General features: G+C 42.0%; 1 protein-coding gene and 1 long non-coding RNA gene across 6 annotated transcripts in view; one reads left to right on the forward strand and one right to left on the reverse strand.

The window, feature by feature from the left end:
- LOC309664517 overlaps positions 1-20,928 on the forward strand; it is a 439,565-nt gene that overhangs the window by 209,649 nt on the left and 208,988 nt on the right. The gene's annotated exons all lie outside the window — the stretch shown is intronic.
- Positions 1-20,928, reverse strand: part of SLC28A3 (solute carrier family 28 member 3) — a 59,346-nt gene that overhangs the window by 13,219 nt on the left and 25,199 nt on the right. For 2 of the 3 annotated variants that reach the window (XM_082469707.1, XM_082469706.1), the window contains 11 exons: positions 20,164-20,262; positions 16,838-16,920; positions 13,761-13,852; positions 12,151-12,340; positions 10,945-11,089; positions 9,575-9,688; positions 8,886-8,963; positions 5,928-6,008; positions 4,461-4,541; positions 2,175-2,300; positions 446-576 (listed from right to left, as the gene is read on the reverse strand). In XM_082469707.1, the coding sequence (XP_082325833.1) occupies positions 446-576; positions 2,175-2,300; positions 4,461-4,541; positions 5,928-6,008; positions 8,886-8,963; positions 9,575-9,688; positions 10,945-11,089; positions 12,151-12,340; positions 13,761-13,852; positions 16,838-16,920; positions 20,164-20,262 (1,220 nt within the window). The remainder of the gene's footprint in view (positions 1-445; positions 577-2,174; positions 2,301-4,460; positions 4,542-5,927; positions 6,009-8,885; positions 8,964-9,574; positions 9,689-10,944; positions 11,090-12,150; positions 12,341-13,760; positions 13,853-16,837; positions 16,921-20,163; positions 20,263-20,928) is intronic. The other variant, XM_082469708.1, reaches the window with a different exon arrangement.

Consider the following 20,928-nt stretch of genomic DNA (forward strand, 5'->3'; position numbering starts at 1 on the left):
ATCACACTTATCTTCCCTATTATATAAGAAACTTCCAGAAACGGTGATCCTATGGCTTTCTAACAGTCTTAAATCGTGGCCCAATGAACCCTATGCTATATTTAAAATTAAATATCTCTTCACCTAAAACTAATATAATATTGAAAATCAACTCTACTTCAGTCTAAAAAAATTAATTAAATGAAATATCTACACTGAACAGTCAAGGAAATGTATTGACGTTTAGGTATTGATATTTAGAAAAGATCTCCTCGAGTACTGAAACAAGATATTTTGGGTGAAGTCTACATAGTCATGGGAAATTAAATTCACTTTAATTCACTGTGTTCTCTGATAATCAAATTCTTGCTGTACTTTGAATCTGGACTGGAGAAAACCTCCCCTCCCGCCAACCTCCAGCTTGTATAGTCAATAACTAATAACTAGGTGAACGTGTCCCACTTACCCATTTTCCATTTTCATGGCTTTCTTGAGGGTTATTTTAGGTGTTTCTGTCTCAGGCCAAAAAAGTTTAGAAATAGCCAATGCCGCAGGTGCAGACATAACTGAAGCAGTTAACAAGTGAGAGGACGAAACCTGTGATTTCAGGAGAAAGAAGACCAACTTAGATTTAGCTTTTCTGTTGTGTTCCGAATGAATGGCTCAAATGCCTTACAAGGCAGGCATTGATTACATGCCAGAAATCAATGTTTCTCTGGAGGCTTGGAAGAGCTCAAAGAGCCACACACTGGGTATCACCTTGAGAGGAGGGAGGAAGTTATACCAGTTGACCACATCCTCGGGGAGAAGCACAAAACCACAATCTGAGCATTTCAGAAGAGAATTAATCCTGTGTTGTAGAAACTTTCAAAGAAGATAACTCTACCTCTCTGTTATTCCTCTGAATGTTCATATAGTCTCTAAAGCTATTTCATTACATCATCAGTTTAGATGGTGGGTATCTGGGGTGCAGGCATGGGTACACCCCTCTCCATTTTTCTTTTGCTTTCCTGATGTCCTTTGTGCCCCTACATAATATGTGTTTACCCAGAGTCCCTTTAATCTGTGAGCGATTTCTGTTTTCCTCTTTGCAGGTCTACTTAAACTCTTCCCCTTTCCCTTCCCACATCCTTATCTTGTTTCTGGATTCTCTTCCCTGTATTTTCAGAATTATAGAATCTGCACCTCCCTCCCCACTCCCATTCCACACAGCACAGTTTTGTAGGTAGAATTCCTACAGCAATCCATCTATGGAGTCAGTCAAACTGGTATTCCTGAGGCCTCCTTCACCCTTTTTTTCTTCCCTCTTCCTACTGATTCGTTCTGTGAGGCTCAGATGAAGTCCTGGAATGAAACTTGCCTATCTTGTAAGAATTCCTCATCACCTGGACCACACAGCTGCTGTGTTATTCCATTTCTCCACTGGGGGTTGTAAACAAGCCCTGTGCTCAGGGCATGTGCACCAGTTACCATAACGTTCTTCAGCGCCATCCCATAGACCACCTGCTCTCAAACTGGGCTATACATTGAAACCTGAGGATTGAAAAGAAATACTGATGCCTGGGTCTCGTCCCAAGAGATTCTGTTGAATTACTCTGGGGTATGGGCCTGGGTATTAGGGCTTTTAAAAGCTCCCAGGTGATTCTAACGTGAAGTAAGTTTTGAGAATCAGTGCTGTAAGCCAGGAGTCAGAAAATGTTTTCTGTAGAGGGTGAATAGTTTCGGCTTTTAGGGCCACAACTACTCAAGTCTGTATCATAAAAGCTGCTTAGATAATGAACAGGATAGCTGGTTTCCAATCAAACTTTAGTTACAAAAAAAAGGAAGTGATCTAAATTTGGCCCATGGGCCATAGTTTGCTGACCACTGACCTAGATGGCCTTTAACTAGTGTCAGTAATAGTTTTGTTTTTTTTTTTACTTATTCAAATTTTCAGCCAAATCATAATATGATTTCATTCTGCTATGGTTGGATATAGTTCACATTTAGGTGGCAGAGATATGAGAGTGAAACACCAAGGCTCCTTGGGGTCACTCCATTCAAATGCCAAAGAAACTGTGACCAACTAGACAGCAAAAAGAACACTCTTTTGCCCTTCTTATCTGGCAGCAATAGTAAAGGAAAAAGCAGAAATAACAATAGCAAAGGAAGAAGAGGTTGAATTTTTCCGTAAATTAATCCCCAAACATTCTTACCCCAAAAGAAATGTATGCGCCTAAGACACTTCCAGCAATGGTAGAGAACCCGGCGGCCATGACCGCGTGGAGTTCAGACTTGGTGACGTATGGTAAATACGGTCGGATCAGCAGTGGAGACTCTGTCTGGAAACAAAAAGTGATCAGATTAAACGTTCCCTCACAAGGACATGCTAATTTACTCAAAATTCCATTCTCTACAGTATTTCTAAGAGTGGACTTCAGACCAACTCTATCAGCTTGACTCAGGAACTCGTTTGACATGCAAATTCTCAAATTTATTGAATCAGAAACTCTGGGGCTGGGTCCAGCAGTAGTGTTTTAACAAGGCTTCCTGATGGTTCCGATGCGTGCTCATGTTTGAGAACCCACACCATCATTGTCTGGGTCTTTTGGACTCCAGGGCAGTGTGCATACAGAGTCACGTGTGAAGTTCGCAAAGCCAATTCACATAAGGCTCTCACCTAGCCTAGGATTGGACTGTGATGGCTTAGTACTGTTTTCTAAGGTTGGAGCACCATGGGCCAAGTAACTGCCCAGTGGTCTGGCCTTGGGAACTGTGATTCCCAAACCTCTGTGACTTCCTATCTTCCAGCTTCATCTCAACAGACCCTAAACCTCTTTGCTGATACTATAGGGAAACAAGACACAAGTATGAAAAAATACCAGCAATAACATATACCGGTGCCCACAGGCCCATTCCTAATTGAGAATCAGAGACCCCCCCTCTTCCCCTTGCACGGAAAGGAATCAATTAGAGTGTAGTTGTAAAGGCTTGAGTCCCATTAAGGAGGGCAGGTGGCCTGCAGCATGGGCTCTCCATAAATAATAGCTGTACTTTTAGCATATTAAGTATCAAATTGAGCACCACAGAAGCATGTGTGCAATTTTACAATTTTCCCCTCATTATTTCTAATTGTGCTATGAGATTGAGTGTGTTGAGCTTCAATTTATGGACCAAATAGAAACTCAGTACATGAGCCCTCTTACCCTGCAGGTAGGAGTAATCAACTCAAGATGGTGCCCTAATTAGTCCTGAGAGATTTTATGGCTATAATTATAACAATTTCAACTCCTGGGGAAAGAAGTATGGTCCCAACTCTAAAGACTTTGCTCCAGGCTAGTAAGCTGGGCTTACCAATCAGAAGGCTCAGCCTGCCTGGAGCAGTTGTATAAGCCTACTGATCTGGAGCCATGTGTTTTTCTGGGTGACTTGATTTTTGCTTCGAGTTCAATTTCTTTGCACAGCCGTGCTAGCAAGTATTCACACTTGGTTTCCTTGGTGTGTGATTCCATTCTGCCTGAAGCCATATATCCTGAACGATGAGGATGATTATTACCATTTCTTACTGATCTACCCCTTAGGAATGCTGCCATTTTGAGGGACAGAACTTGGCAACATATTTCTTTGCTTAAATGGACTTTGGGCAAAAGAGCATCTATTGGGACTTCCCTGGTGGCACAGTGGATAAGACTCCACACTCTCAATGCAGGGTGCCCAGGTTCGATCCCTGGTCAGGGAACTAGATCCCACATGCATGCTGCAACTAAGAGTTTGCATGCCACAACTAAGGAGTCCGCATGTCACAACTAAGGAGCCCTCCTGCAGCAACTAAGACCCAGTGCAACCAAATAAATAAGTAAATAAATAAATATTTTTTTAAAAAAGAGCATTTATCCACGTGATGGATAAGGAAGGTGAAAATACTTTTGCTCAACAGCATTTTTCTTCAGGCTCAGCAAAGAGACTGTTCAGATAAGTTGAGAATGAGCTTAAGTATTTATATGGCTGCATGGTGTTGGTGGAAAACACTTTTTGGTCTCTTTCGTTGCCACAAGCATTATACTACAGAGTGTGAGGCTGCCTGTTACATGTTTGCAGCTTCAAGGTAAATGGTGAACTCCATTTGAGTGGATGAGCTGCTAGCCTCTGAGGGGTGGGCCAGAAACCTCAACAATTCAGTTAATTCAGAAAGGACTTACTGAGAATCTATACATGAGAAGCCCTATGCTTTGATAAAATGATTCAATCTTTCTTCCTCTCCATAAATTTTCAAGGACCCAAATTCCACACTAGTGCATTGACACTCTTAGAAGGGCGCTCTCTCACTCTCTCTCTCCCTTTCTCTCTCCTTGGAATCTGGACATTGTCCATATTGAGCGTTCATTATCTTGACACCCTTTCCCCTACACTAAAAGAAATAACACCGTCATATTTTTTTATTTCTCTTTCTGGAAAGAGTATCCATTTTAGCAAGTGTTTTGTTTTTTGATATTACAACTTACCTGTCCAACAAATATATTGCCAGAAGCAACTACAGATTCAACAGGAGATGTTCCCATAGTCACTAGCATTACCCATCCAACCTAAAAGGCAAAAAAAGATAAAGTCAGTAAAGAACTATTTGTATATGCAGAACTTCAAAGTAGGGATAAAAATCTTTAAACTGGAGGAAAATACTGAGGCCTTCAACAATTGTACTAAACTTGAGTATACCTTATATAGTCCATAGTGCAGGCTGATCAAATCCTATTTGAGTGGTAAGTCTGAGTCATTGTATATACTTTGAACACTATACAATGTCTATTGAAATGTCTATTTCATACAAGTAAAGTTTTTTGAATATCTATTGTATACAGGTAATAAGTTGTAATAATTGCTAACAGTCATGGCAGTCTTCACAGCATTCCAGGCACTGTTTTAAGCCATTGTTCTGAGTAATGCATTTAATCCTCACAATAAGCCTTTGAGGGAGGTCCTATAATTAGGCCCATTTTACAGAAGAGGAAACCAAGGCACAGAACAGTTTAGTTGTTCTGTCAAAGTTTGCCCAGCTAATAAGTAATGGGATGTAGTTGAGGTTTGGCTTTTTCTACTTAACTCTCAAACAAACATGGTTGATGGTCCCAATCTGTAGTGGTCCTTCCAACCAGAGACTGTGATGCCCACCTCAGAATGGGGACTTCCTGTTGCATCCTCTCTCCTTCCTTCCTACTTCGATGTGGACACAGGGATGCTGAATGTTTAAACTGACAATCAGAAAACTATGCACCCTGGTGCTCTTGCTGAAACTTTTAATTCTGCTGGTATTCTGGCTCTCTCTCTCTTTTTCCATTTTATTTATTTACAGGGATCAAAAGAGGGCTGTGTCTGTGCCCAAGCCCTGTATACACTGCCTTGCTCTCATGTGCATTCAAACTAGCTTACAAATTTCTGAGTTTTGTGATCTAACATGATGTAGGACTGACAGCTGCTGGGGCAGCAGAACTGAGGTTAACTTTTCAGACCTAAAAAAAAAAAAAAAATTGTCTGCTTACAAAAATCCCTCAGGAGAAAAGATCAGCTTCCCCTTCTTGCTTTGATTCTCTAGCAACTCCTAGACCAGGAGGGTCCACTTTCGTTATCACCTGAGGATAAGCAGTGACTCTGTGTAAGCCTTGGGCAGATAGCCAAGATGAAGGGACAATCAGGTCCCCATCTCTTGGAGTCAATTCTTTGGCTAACGGAATAACCGCTTCATGAAGGTGCTCAGTGTGTTGCAAGTCACAGCCCTATAAGACGTCCTGGAGATAAAATTCCCTCTGTGGACCCATGTAGGATTTTTGGGTTTAAATCTAATAACTTGGGGTGGGCATGGATCTTGGTACGAAGGGAAAGGTACTTTGGAAAAACACAGATAAAAGGCATTCAAGACTTTGTCCCTGCGATAATCAGCTCTACACCGGTCACCCACGGCCTTCTAGTCCTGGTACCTTTTTAATGATCCACTGCATCAATCCTACGTAGTACAACATGGACATCACAGTGCTGAAGAAAACCACGATGGGCAGGACCTGAGGGTGGTGGTGGGTAAGAGCGGTCACGGGTTAACATTGGCCCCAGCAGTATTAGTAGCTTTCGGATCAGTCTCCTTCTTTCTGCCTCCTTTTCCCCCTCTGAAATGTCATCAAAATACTGGAAACTCCTCTTGAACTAAACAACGTTTTTAACAGGCAACTTCCCCATCTATAGTCTCTTACTCTAATTTGTTCTGGATAAGCTTGAGTCTATTTCATAGGAAACTTGACTTAAAAAAAAAAAAATCCTGCTATGATGAGCTTTTCTTACTTTAGTTTCTAAGAGAAGGAATGACGTTTTGGGGGGAATTTGTAATAATTAGATCAAGACACTGAAAGCCACTGGCAGATATTCTTGTTGTTCTGATATTAAACAGACATGGGCTTCACTACTTATTAGCAAAGTAACCTGGGTCACGATTAAGTGTGAGCTACCTCAGATCCTTATTCACAATAGTGACACAGTAGGTGCTTAAACAATGCCTTGTATAAAGCAAGCATTCATGGATTTAGCTTTTAGAATAATAACTATTTTACCTATAGATCTTTGAATCACTATACAAACTCTGGAAACTAGTTTACTTCTGTGTTAACAAAGGTTGTCTTTTTCTAGATCCGATTTTCCTGATGCTCTTTGGATGCCTTCAATGCAGCCTGTGTGTCTACAGGGAAGAGTTTCTACCCTGCATAGACCACACAGGGCTGTGGTCTGGGTCCCTCCGCACCCCTACTCCATTGTTCCCCTTCCCCTCTGTTCCCAGCTAAATGGTCAGGGACAAGCTGCCACCAGAGACACAGAATGGCCAAGGACAATTTGTACAGGATCTAATTTAGAAAAATCTATTAATAATATATATCAAAAGACTTTTTGTGCCATTATTCAGAGCTCGCTCACTTATGTGATTTTATTGGCTTTAATGGGCAGGCAGAGCCTTCCTGAAAGATTCAGGGAGTTAAAGGGGCTCATCCCCACAATGTTCCCACAGGAATCTGCTTTGGCAGAAAGGATGGAGGCTACTGCCCTGGGGGCAGAGGGTGGGGGGAGGTCTGAAGACACTGGTGCAGTCTGGGCAGCAAGTTCCTCCTTCTCCGTGACATTATTTTTTGTAATTCTGGATTCAATTCATGATAGGAGCATATTTCTATCTCAATTTGTAAACATTTGACCTTTCAGAGATGGCTTAGTTATCTCAGCACCAAAGTATCAAATCAGCAGTTTAAAAAAAGATTCAGCATAGCAGTTGGCCTAACCGATGCCGAGGTAATTTGGAGGTAAATTTGGAGTCCCCGAGTAAGAAAACAATGGAGAAGTGTAGGAACAATAGCACACCACAAAAAAGAAATCTGAAGGAAAAGCCAAATGCATCTTTCTGACTCATCGACAAGGATTTGCAGGGACTTCCCAGAGGAAGGTGAGCTTCCTGGGGCTGGGGGAGGCCTGGGAGAGAATCGATTAGGCCTGAGCATGGGGCCAAGTTGCCAAGTTGCCTTTTGCCTGTAAAATAACATCCCTCCTTTGGTTGGGAGGAGGCCCAGCTTGCAGGCCTGCCAAGGTGAAGGCTGTGCTGAAGGAGAGAGGGGAAAGGTTAAGCAAGGGGATGGCTCTGGAAGAACAGAGCTTGATGTGGGTGACCAGCTGTCCCTGTTTGTCTGGGATTAAGGAGTTTCCTGACTGCAGGGCTGTCACTGAGCTTGGACTGGGGAGGCATTAGCAGCCATATGTCTATTCATTGCCAGGGACCTAATGTTCTTTACCCTGAAATCTCAGATACTATTACCCCGTATGATCTTTTTTAAAATAATTAATTAATTAATTAATTAATTAATTAATTTTTGGCTGCATTGGGTCCTTGTTGCTGTGCGCGGGCTTTCTCTAGTTGCAGGGAGAGGGGGCTACTCTTCGTTGCGGTGTGTGGGCTTCTCATTGCGGTGGCTTCTCTTGTTGCAGAGCACGGGCTCCAGGTGTGCGGGCTTCAGTAGTTGTGGCACGCAGGCTCAGTAGTTGTGGCGCACGGGCTTAGTTGCTCCGCGGCATGTGGGATCTTCCCGGACCAGGGCTTGAACCCGTGTCCCCTGCATTGGCAGGCGGATTCTTAACCACTGTGCCACCAGGGAAGCCCCCCCCATATGATCTTTCATAACTATCTCAGCAAATGCTACAAGACATCCAAAAGTACAGGCATACCTTGTTTTATTGTGCTTTGCTTTATTGCGCTTCTCGGAGGTTGTGTGTTTTACAAACTGAAGGGTTTTGGTAAACCTTCGTTGAGCAAGTCTGTAGGTGCCATTTTTCCAACAGCGTTTGCTCACTTTGTGTCTCTGGGTCACATTTTGGTAATTCTCACAATATTTCAAACTTCTTCATTATTATTATATTTGTTATGGTGATCAGTGATCTTTGATGTTACTATTGTAATTGTTTTGGCATTTTTTTTAGCAGTAAAGTATTTTTTAATTAACCTATGTACTTTTTTTAGACATACTGCTATTGCAGACTTACTAGACTACAGTAGAGTATAAACATAACTTATATGAGCTGGGAAACCAAAAAATTTTTGACTGGCTTTACTGCAGTATTAATTTTATTGCGGTGGTCTGGAACCAAACTGACAATATCTCTGAGGTATGCCTGTGTTTCAGTATTCCTGACTTCCTCTAGATGTTTCCCTTAATGTTACTGTAAAAAAAATAAAATGTTTTCAGTCCACTGATTTCAGGTAAAGGAGAAAGCCCAGTGATGGGCTGTGCCCCTATGACATGCCTGGAAGGTATATGCCTGGGTTCTGATCAGTTAGGTTCTATCTGAACATCTACAAAGACTGAGAAGTTACTGAAAAGGAAGTGTCTACACAGAAAAAAAGTGTTTGGCTTTACCTTAAATGCAAAAAAGTGGTCTTCATATTTCTCACCGAAGACAAATGAGGCGCCAGCATTAGTGTACTCCAGGAACGTCTGAGTTAAAGAAAGGAAAAGAGCAGATCATTACAAGCACTAAAGATGTAGTTACCATCCACAGGACCTACGGCTCTGCAGAGGGTGGGGACTCAGAAAACTTGTGGGATAGACTTGGAGAGCTGATTTTGTCAACTTTCCCCCTCCAGTGGATGGCCTGGAAGTATATCGTAGAACTATAACTTCATACAGGTTTCCTGGCGTTTCTGACATTCACTCTGACTCTAGGGTGCTAAAGAATAAGCTGGGTGTGGTAACTTGCTCCAGAAGCCACAGATGGTACATGGGCGGTACTGGTTACCACTAGATGCAGAGAAGCCTGTTTCTCTGTTGGGGGAAACACCCTAGAAGAGTGACACCCCTCAGGCAGGATGAAGGGGTCAAATGGGATTGAGGAGTGATGTAGTGGATGGTATGGGTAAGAGACAACCAGAATATTAATAAACTGCACGGATTAACATAAACAAAGTTATTTGTCTAATTCATGCTATGGAATTAAAATTTGGGTCAACTAATGCAGACAAATAAAGCTATTTCTGACATGTCTTGAGGGTTCTATTCAAATGTTAAAAGCACTATGAAAGCAAGGCATTCTTTTGAACCAACCTTACCTGAACTTGTTTCCCCAGCCAATCAAAAGCCATAAATCCAGGTTCTGTCCTTAGTATCAAAAGCCCAAGAAGAAACTGTAACCCAATACCCCAAAAGACAGGCCTCCAGTAAACCTATACAGAAATAGGAAGAGATATAGGTTATTAGAAAATGAATGCTGAACTCAGCATAAATGCCCAGAGGATCACTATTTCCTTGGAAGCCTCTCAGATGTGGCCTGTGATCCACCTTCTTTCAGAGGCCACAGCAGTTGTGAGCAGAGAATCCCTCCATAGAATCATACCTAAAAATCTCAGGGTTGTGTTCCCTCTTCATAAACCTGAGATTAAGCCTTCAGTCCCAGGAGCGTATGTAACCATTTTGTCACGATAAAATCACTTAGACACAAAGAGTAGTCTTAGAAGGGCCATTAAAGGAGGAAGAATCTGGCCTTCCCGGTCATGCTGTAAATGTTAGATACATATAATTATTTCCCCATCTGGAAAATGGAAAGGTCGAACATGACTTCTCTGTGTGTCCAAGGTTTGTTGATTTGACAATTTGTAAGTGAATTAAGTGAAATTCCACCCTGTTGAGGGGCTCTCATTTCACAGTAAAAGGAACCAATTAACTCTAATGCAGACCCAGGGAGTGCAGTGGTAATGGACAATCAAGTGCTTTCATTTTTGGAGTAGAGATGAGTGGCCTGCAAAGAACTATGGGATTGGAGGCACAGAAAATAGCAGAGACGGTCACCTGCACAGGGCAAAGAATTTGGATTGTATCAGGTGGCTTTGGTTTTGATTAATGCTCTTTTCTTGGATCAACCTTTCAGCCAGTAAAGTCTTCCAGAGTTTGCCATTATGAATCATATGTGAAAGTTTTGATATCTCAGAATTCTTGCCCATTTATTGGGTTACAGGCTGACAGAACAAGGGTGAGAATTGAATTCTGTGTGAACAAAACTTAAGGACAAATTTTTGGAGTAAAATAGCCTCAATGGCAAATACAAATTTGATAAACTGCAGAATCCAATGGTAGAATATTAGATTATTTGTTGGTCTGGGGAAATCTGAATCAAAATGGATACGTTTTCTTTGTATGTGTGTTTGATGGGGGGGACCAGGGGGTACATGAGTAGAAATCGGACTTGACAGGAGAGAGTGTCTCACTGGTTGAGCAACTGGAAAATTACTGAGAATGAAAAATGAGAGAGTAACAGTACTATTAACGTTCAGGAAAAGGGCACCTTAGCCACTTAAATATCATAGCAAGGTAAGAAAAATATTGAATAGCAGTTCAACTCTCTCATACTCATTATTTTGAGCAATTTACACATGAGGAAAAAAAAGAGGGAAAAAGACCAAGAAATGATCGATTTCATGCTTACTTTGGTTGGGTGCTTGGAAAATAGAAATGTCAGGATAATGTACATTATGAGTCCACCGAAGGACACCAGCTGCTGTTGGCCCAATTTGGCGGTGTCAAAGACCAGCCAGAAGATAACTCCCAGGATCAGGCAGCCCCAAATCACCCTAAGAGAACAAAGAAAGAGGCTTTGGCATCATTTGCTGTGCTAACTTTAAAATCTTAAACAGGCTTCAACTAACAAACAAAAAATATTGAGTAACACACCCTGGTACCAGGAAATTATGCTTCTAGAAATTGCAAGAGACTCTTTTTGGGTGTAGCTAAAAAGGCACATAGTCAAAAAAATGAAGCAATGTGTCCCTTTACTCCACACACTTGGGCCCTTTGCCAGTTCAAGGATATATAAAGGGGTCAGAGAGGAGAAACGATGCTTGGAGAGGAAGTCCCGTGATTTCTTTGCGAGAGCTGCTGGGCGTCTTCATTTTGGGAGATGGGGGAAGCGTTACCTTCTTCCCTTCAAGGGAGAGCTTGAAATGTGTCCTCTGCATTGGAGACCTCACCCAAGCCTCAGAGAGCTAAGTCAGGCTTTAGCCTGGGTTCTGACTCCTTGGGGAATCTAGTGGGCATACGATAGCACTGAATCAGTGGATGGCAGAGCCAGAGGGGGTTGCTCTGTTGGGATTGTACAACCCTGGTTTATTAGGCCAAGAATGTGTGAACTTTCCTGGTAGATTCCATGTTGGCCACACTGGGGAGAGTGGGTTCTGGGTCCTACCCTGTAGGGCCACCTGGAGAGAGAGGAGGTCCCACAGAGAGAGGCTGAAAGAAAAGCCCTGAATGGTCACTTGCAGGACAGGGGGTCCTATAAGAGAGAGTTGGCTTTACTAATTCACAGACCTTTCCTCCCAAAGAGTCCAGATTCGTGCCCAGAGCAGAAAGCCACCTCTCCAAGTCAGAACCGTCCCAACTTTTGGACAACATTTTATCATTTAGTGGCCCTTGAAATTAAGACAGTTTGTAGGGACATTTGAGCACATCTTGCCTTATCTAGGCCTTGATGTCCTGCTTGTAAAATGAAGGCGTTTTTTTAACAGATTATTCCCTAGGTTGTTTCTAGCTTCAATATCCCATAAATGAGGAAGCAATTTCAGAACAAATCTATGGAACAGTGTTGGAAAAGACTAACGTCACTCTCAACCTCAGTAAGAGAACTAAGTGCACTTACCACTTCAGCCAGAACCAGTGGCTGTCCAGAAGCCTTTGGCCAGGAGAGAGGAACTGAGCGATTTGAGATTCATATTTGGCCATGAAGTGATCCCAGATCACAAAGAAGATGGCAACCACCGTGATCACGAAAAGAGGAAGGGCTCTGTTAAAGTTCAGCACACAGGCCGCAATCACTAGAGCCAGGTAACCTGTGGGAAGCAAATACAGACAGTGAACATCACCAAATCAGCGGGAGACCAGCCTCCAGCATTTATCTGGCTCAGCAAAGGGCAGGTTCAGTCAGGAAACCATTGAACGCAGGGGTGCTCTTGATATAGCTATAGGTGCCTCTGATTATAAGGACTATATTTTGGGTTTTTAAAAAAATTTTAAACAGTCTCACCAAGAATGCTAGGAGGACAGGGTGCTAGGTCTTTTTTTCTCAAACAACCTTCTGAATTCTTGAATCTTGTTGCTTGATCATTGGGGCTCTTGCTTAGTACTACTTTTTCTGATATTGAGACTCAGCAGGTGAGTTTCCGTCAGAGAAAGGCCAGACACTAAAGCAACTACTGGCAAAAAGGTATTGAGTCTTCTAGTTTGTAGCCCAGATTTGCCTAAGCTTGAGTAGGAAAATCTCTGAGTGTCACAACAACAATCCCTAAGTGCCACAGAATCTCTAAAGGAAAGAGGTGGGGCGATGACCAAGGTGATGGCTTTTGAAGATGATATTCTAGGATAAGAACAGCACGGTTTTCCATTAAAGGTCAGCAAACAAGTCTTTGTTTCCAAGTTAAGTTTGGCCTACCACTTGTTTTTGTAGGTGGCAAGGACAGTTGTATTTGTATATTTGTATTTTTTTCTACAAATAAAGTCGCCCTGGCACACAGCCACACCATCTGCTTACTTTGTACTACAATGGCATAGCTGTGTGGTTTTGAGTATGGTCTGCAAAATACTCTCTGAGCCAGTACAAAGAAAGCTTTCAATCCTGCTTACTCCCTGTTCTAGCTGTGTGAGCACCGGGAAACTACGGACCTCCGGTGGGGGGGGGGGGGGCAGCAGTCTTGCATAAATGTTTGTGGACTTGGGTGGGAGGGTTCACATTTTATAGACAGGAGTGTTGTTTGAAGTGGGCCCTGGAGCCCTTTGTTTGGAGGGAGTCAAAACAGGACACCTGCTCATTTGTGAAGACAGTCTGGTCCTGCTTTCAGGTAAGAAGAGTGGGCTACATGACCCTAGGCTCCTTCTCATGTTGTGTTTATATAAAGCATTGATTGATTACTTATATCACCCCTTCAATTAGGTTTCTGCTTTGTGATTATCACCATGTTTCCAGTTACCTGAATTTGCAATATCCAACCCTCAAATCCATACCACAATAACAAAGTGAGAGTAGGTGACCTAAAAAATTAGCTGCTGGCTGCATAAACAGGACAGGGAAGCTATCTACATGGACTTCTCAAGCTGAGACCCACCACTCAGGGCATCCTGGTTAAATTCTCTCCTCTCTGGATGATTCAGGGAAGTCAAGGGGAAGGGAAATATTTATTTGTTTTCTACAGAAAACTAATATTTGAGGGATCCTGGAAAAGAGACATTGGTATTCCATCCCCTTTTGTTATTTACCTGCTATTAAAATGCCCCAGGTCATGGACTTAAGGGTTCTTTGGTGTTCCCTACAAAAATCATAAACTGTACCACACTTCCTTTCCAGGCACCTGTAACAACACAAAAGCAAGAAGGCAGACAGAGGTAAACACCACATACACTACATAACCTGGCACGCTAAAGCTAGATAAGGCTTTGTAAATCAAGCAGGCAAATGCATTCATGAGGTATGTGTCCTACAAAATAGAAATAAGAAACTCATTTCATTTTAGACTAAAATCAGCCGTGGCTTGCTAACCTTTGCTGAATGGATGTGCCAAAGCCCTGAGGAATTACAGAGATGCAGAAAACATGCTCCTGGAAATAAAGCAGGGGACAGGATAACTAACCAGAAGCTAAGAATAAACCATAGGACGAGAGTGTTTCTCACTGTGCTAGGAGGGCCTCCACTAGCTTGTAAGCTGTCATGTAAATGTTGACTTAAAAAAAAAAATCCAGTGGGGACTTCCTTGGTGGCGCAGTGGTTAAGATTCCACCTGCCAATGCAGGGGACATGAGTTCGAGCCCTAGTCTGGGAAGATCCCACATGCTTTGGAGCAACTAAGTCCATGCGCCACAACTACTGAGCCTGCGCTCTAGAGCCCCTGAGCCACAACTACTGAGCCCGCATGCCACAACTACTGAAGCCCTCGCGCGTAGAGCCCATGCTCCGCAACAAGAGAAGCCACCTCAACGAAGAGTAGCCCCCTCTCGCTGCAACTAGAGAAAGCCCACACGCAGCATTGAAGGCCCAACGCAGCCCCCCCCCAAAAAATCCAATGAACTCTCATCCCTTCTGGTTCTCCCTTCTGGTTCCCAAAGTGTGAGCAAGCTGGAGATTCCCTGTCCTCAGTCACCACCCTGTTTAGCGGGAGGCTGACGGACTTCACAGGATGCTTACATGTAAAGTAGAATTTCGGAGATTTGAGGGCTGTTAACCAATGGGTTGTCATATAGCTTTTTCAGAACGTTCCGGAATGGTTGGTGTCTTTGTTTCTGCCCAGAGCTTTGTTACAGGGCAGTGTGTGGTGTGTGAGCCACGTGTGCATCTGATCACTTCTTCTGGGGAGGATGGTGTCCACCAGTGAGGGAGTCTGGAGAGGCCCCAGGCCTGTATCCATAGCAACTGTCCTTCCTTCTCCTGGGTGCTCCCGGTTGCCCCCCCAGGCCCTCCACTTGCTCTGAAACCTGGCTTCCCTGCACATGTCTCTTTGCTCAATGTGCCTTCATTCTCCCACTTGAGACCAAATGGAAGGAGTTTACTCACACATTTAATCATGACCACTTCCAGGCCACTGGACAGGATTTCTAAAACAACCCCTTCTCCTATATAGAAGATTCTGAATCCCCAGGATCTCAAAGGACTCAGTCCCCCGCTGGGAGCTCCCGTCCCCTTGGTGAACACCTCCAGTTCCCTTCCCTCCAGCAGTCATGCCCCTGTGTCCAAATCTCAGCCCCCTTCAAGTTTCAGGGCACAGCTCAAGCCCTTTGCTTCTACAAAGCCTTCTTGCATTTCGTCAAACAGAGGCATTCCTCTGCGACTTATTCCTACTGTCTCCTTTGATTGTATTTTGTTATGAAGACTTAACTGACTGTAACTTCGTGGAGAATAGGTGTCTGTGAGCCCAACACCAGCACCTTGGACATTGTGATTGACAGGCCTTTGTCAAATTCTTAGCTAAATGAAGTGGTAGTGCGTATTGCTTTTCTGGAACAATAGTTTATAGCTGTGGGTTGGGACCCATTAGTGGGTTGCGAAGTCAGTCACACAGTGCATGACGATCATCCTTAAACAAAAGAATAGGACATCTCAGAGGGTATCATACATAGTGACGACAGGCATTATTTCATGAAAATTTTGTCTTACGTATGTGTGTGAATATGTGTACTGAGAATTAGAAACACTGTTCTAGAACATATTGAGGGAATATAAGTATAGTAAAGACTAAATTTTTCATGGTCTAATTTAGGAAAGATTGCGATGCATCATCCTCAGCTGTGGATATAGTGTTATAAAGCAGCAGCGTTGCAGGGCAGCATGTAATAGGGCACATCCATCTACTTTAAGTTGAATTTATCAGATTTTTTAATTGCAAGGAATGTGTATAGTGCAATTTGACACTTCATAAAAGGAAGTACTGTAGCTAGAAATAGTCGCTTTGGTCATTTGGTTATCTAGGCTGAACAACTCCCAATCTCCTGGTGGTTGTTTTCCATCCATTAACACGGATGAAACTTGAGTACCTCTGACCACCCAAGAGAAGCTCTCAGCCCCCAGGATCAGAGATTCATAAAGTAAAACAAGGGGTGAAACTAAGTTCAGGTTTCCAAGGTGGCAAATATTCTTGATGATGTATATGTGACAAGAGTTTTTGATCCTAATTCTGACTGACTCTGTCTTCTGATACGTAAAAATAAAGTCCCTCAGAGACTTAGGAATGTACACCAAATTTAAATAGGAATTTAGAAAATTTACAAATACTTTCGTGTTATGATAGAGTACCAGACAATCTTGGACTGGGAATCAGAAGCTGAAATTTAAATTAGCTTTGTTCCCCTAACCTTGGCTAAGTTACTTCTCTGAGCTTCATTTTTCTGATCCAAAAAAATAATAATAATAATTTGTCTCACCTGCTAATGGGTGATAAGGACTCGGAACATTATGATATGACAAGGCAAGAGCAAGTTTGTTGGGATTTAAAGTGAATTGGATTTTTGAGAAATCAATTGCTTATTGATTGAACATTGTGAAGATGAATTAACTACTTTTGTATAGACTGGAGCAATTAGTTGGCAATTCACAGCTTTAATTAGAAGATTGTCCTGGATATTGGGTTCCCAGGACATTAGCAGTTTGAATTTACCACGTTGATTATTCTAGAGCTCCATTAATTTTTCTGAAAATGGTGTTGGGTGGGTAGTAGGGAGGGGAGATTGGTGGTGACCATCTCTGATAAATCATAATTAATGTTAAAAATTAGATGAGAATTTAAAAAGTGGCAAAACCACTGTGTTTAGGAGGTAAGTGTGGTTATTTCTATGGTTTAAATCTGTACCCTTTTTGATGCGTCTCTTGGTCATCCTCCTCATCTTCATCATTTCTTGGAGAATCCTGCTCAATGGTGACTTGCTCTTCACCCTCGAAATCAAACATTGGAACAGAGATGGAATGATGAGAATCCTGAGCACAATGGACTCTGATCTCTTTTGCTCAGAATTTTGGCAAGGAAAATTTCCCAAAAGGTCCTTTTAAATTATTATGCAAGATGATGGCTCCAATTATCTATGCACAGACATTTTCCCCCTTGTCACAAAAAATCCAGGTTCATACATTTCTCCCTTTACTTCAAAAGGAGCCATTGGTATTTTCTCCATTTCTTCAGGGAGAGGGCTAATATCTCTTCGTTTAGTTCCTGTCTCTACATTCAACTCCTGCTCTGTTTTCAGGCAAGTGCTAAATGAAGTTAATACCAGAGGCTGCACAAATCTTCTGTAAGACTCTGCCAGCCCCACTTTCCAAAGGACTGAGACCAAGGCTGGTTTTATTTTCCTGGCAGCCCAAGGCTTGGTCTGCAGATGTGAACAGTAGCTCAGCATCTTCAAGAGCTGTTAAACTACCCTTGGGAACTAGGGTTCTTCTATCAGTTGGGTTAAAGGGAAATATTTCCCTTACTCAGCTAGCACTTGCTCTAACTGACTGAGTGAAGTATATACCTGGGCTATCTTTTATGGACAATCTTTCCACGTACTGTTTAGCTTTGAAATATCCATGACCCATCCTATTCTTGTGATGGTGGAGAGGATTTCCTGCGTCTCATCATTTTGCAATAATGTCTCAAACTGGTCCAGCTATTGTAAGCAAAGGCAAGGGAAGGTTGGGAGGAAGCTGGCAGATGTGGAGCAGTTTTGAACATGCTCTAAGAGGTATAATGCCAAATCTCAGCTCTAGCTTTTTGTCAGATCCCATGAGACCTTCAATTCTCTTTACTTTAACCCCCCCCCACCCCCCCAAAAAAAGAAATTAGTTATTAGCATGTCTCTGAGCTGAAAGGATCCTCAAAGATCGTATAGTCCTTTGATACCAAACTCCCATTGTACTCCTGACTTAGGCTGCCTTCCTGTTGTGGGCTGGGCCTCAGGTACAAGGAAGGTGATGGGATGATTGTAATAGAGACCAGCTGAGTCCAAGCTGTAGCTGCAAAGGTCAGGAGTCCAGAGAAGCCTTTCTCATTTTTTCCCACCTAACACCAAGCTTGGCCAATAGTCAAAGTTTGGTACATTTTTGATTTAAATGATCATAATTATTATTTTCTTAGAGTGAAATTGTCCCAAGTTACCTACTATATGGAATGTCTAGCATTCCTTTTGTTTTCTTTTTTGGCTTTTCCAACCCTTTCTCATCTTTAAAACAAAACAAAACAACAACCAAACCTTCTTGACCCTACAACCATGAGACATCTACCCTCCCTCCTTCCCTTCACAGCCAAACCACTTGAAAGAATTGCCCTTACTTTTGGTGACATTCCTTCACATCCTGCTCACTTTTCAAGCCACTGTGACCAGGTGTCTACTGAGATGGCTTCTGCTAAGGTCACCTGCCAAGGTAACCTAAGGACCATTGTTGCCAAATCTAGTAGCTACTCCTCAGTCTTCATATTTCTGTTTACAATAATACCTAATTTTTTGTTTCTGACATTTTTTAGTGAAACAATTAAAAAAAAAGACTTTTAAGAGCAGTTTTATTTAGGTTCATAGCAAAATTGAGAGGAAGGTACAGAGATCTCCCATACTTTTCCGCCCGCCCCCAACCCCATGCAGCCTTCCCCATTATAGACTTCCCCACCAGAGTGGTACGTTTGTTACAAATGATGAACCGACAAAGTCTGTAGTTTACATTAGGGCTCACTCTTGGTGTCCTATATTCTGTGGGTTTGGATAAGTATTTAATAACACGTATCAACTGTCATAGTATCATACAGAGTGTTTTCACTACCCTAATACTCCTCTGTGCCTATTCACCCCTCTCTCCCATCTTGGCAGCCAGGGATCTTTTTACTGTCTCCATAGTTTGCCTTTTCCAGAACGACATATAGCTGGGACCATACAGTATGCAGCCTTTTCAGGTTGCTTCTGTGACTTAGTAATACACATGTAATGCTCCCCCATGTCTCTTCATGTCTTGATAGCTCATTTGTTTTTAGTACTGAATAATATTTCATTGCCTGGATGGACCACAGTTTATTTATCCATTCACCTACTGAAGGGCATCTTGGTTGCTTCCAGGTTTTGGCAATTATGAATCAAGCTGCTATAAGCACCCATGTGCAGGTTTTTGTGTGAAAAGAAGTATTGTTTTCTCTTTTTTTTGGTTGAAGACTACTTAGTGATATGAACACTTTTTACAATATATTAAACGAAAGAAACAATGACCCAATAATATGAAAGCATGAACCTAATGTATGTGACATGTGCCTATTGATGTATATGTACTTGTATTAAAGTGAGCTATATTCTAATGTGTTAGGCACTGATTCTTTGTTTTGTTTTGTTTTTTGCTGGAACTACAGGTCATTAGGTCATTTTTTGTCTTCCAAATTTTGCTGCAATAATATTTCAAATTTTCTACTTCAAATAAGTTATTCTTTTATCATGAGCAAACTCCCCCCAGAATATGCACCCAAAATTACTTTTTTAAGGGTGATATAGATGGGCAATTTGCTCTCTTTTTAGCAGAAGGCTGTCTTCAAATGAGATCCTTACACCTGTAACTTATGTAATATTGTACACCAACTTTACTTCATTAAAATTTTTTTAATTAAAAATAAATCTATACTCAGTGAAAATATCCATCAAAAGGGAACACATAATAAAGATATTTTCAGGCAAACAAACAAAAAAATGAGATCCTACCCAGAATTCAATATATAAAAGAAATAAGAGGTGGCATTGTCACAGAGCACCTCGGCTTGCTGTGTACACTTAGATGTTGCTGAGGAACCATAGGGTGCGATGCACACAGTTTTAGAACCATGTCTTAGAACCTTACTCTTTTCTGCCTCATTTACTTTAAAACTGAGATGTTATCTGCTGAAGCCAGTGCTTTCTGCCTTGGGATGGAGTTTGGAATCTAATAGTAATAGTCATAGTGAAGTGTCAGAGCAAGCCTGGGTACTCTCCCCATCAGAGAACACTGAGCACAGTTGTATAAACACAAAATCTTTGTTTGGGCATGTGTGTTTTCCTCATGACTCTGCCTGACACACTCAAATTACCATTTAACTCATTCCTCTGAGTGCCAGCTGAGTGCCATGCTTTCTGTCCCCATAGCTGTTGCACAGTAGTTAACACGGTGATAGATTCACTCACTGCTCTCCAGCCGTACCTGTTTGCCATTTTCTTGCTCTCTCTTTGGCACAACTCTGCTCCTTAGTGAGTTGTCATTTCCTGATGTGTTCTGGTTTTCAAAGCAGTCGTCATCACACTAGGAAAAAATACAGATCGCAAAAATAACATTTCAGAGCCACAAAACAAATGTTCTTTCAATGAATGATACCCAAAGACTTTTGAGGGACGGGATGGCAAAGGTGAGGTGTTTAGATGAGCCAGCTGATTAAAGAAAGAAGCAGGGAAGCTTGGCACATAAAGAAACACAGATGATTTTTAAAAATTTTGACAACTTACTGTCTGTAGAAGCCACATAAGGAAGAAGAAAATTATCTCGATCTAGAAATGTAAATCCTTTTGTTTTCTTGTTTTTGGCCGCGCGGCTTGTGAGATCTTAGTTCCCTGACCAGGGATTTAACCTGTGCCCCTTGCAACAGAAACACGGAGTCCTAACCACTAGACCACCAGGGAAATCCCTAAATCTTTCCGTTTTCTAATATGATCTTATAGTACATATGGTGGCTGATACCAAAAATAAGTTTTAGTTGAAAATTTGGATCACATATTTCACTTATATTTTTTCCCTTAAAGATATGAATGCTTTAAGTACAAGACTAACAAATGCCTAAATGTTCTGCGTTATTTCACTTCTTTGATTAAACATGTTCTTGATCAGTTTTCTGCTTCTGATCTTTCTTTCGTCCAGATCTGTCTGTATTCCTTCTTCGCTACTCTTCCTCCATAATAAAATGAGTCTCCTGGC

The sequence above is a fragment of the Balaenoptera physalus genome, assembly GCF_965194825.1.
Source record: "Balaenoptera physalus genome assembly, chromosome: 7".
Classification (NCBI taxonomy): Eukaryota; Metazoa; Chordata; class Mammalia; order Artiodactyla; family Balaenopteridae; genus Balaenoptera; species Balaenoptera physalus.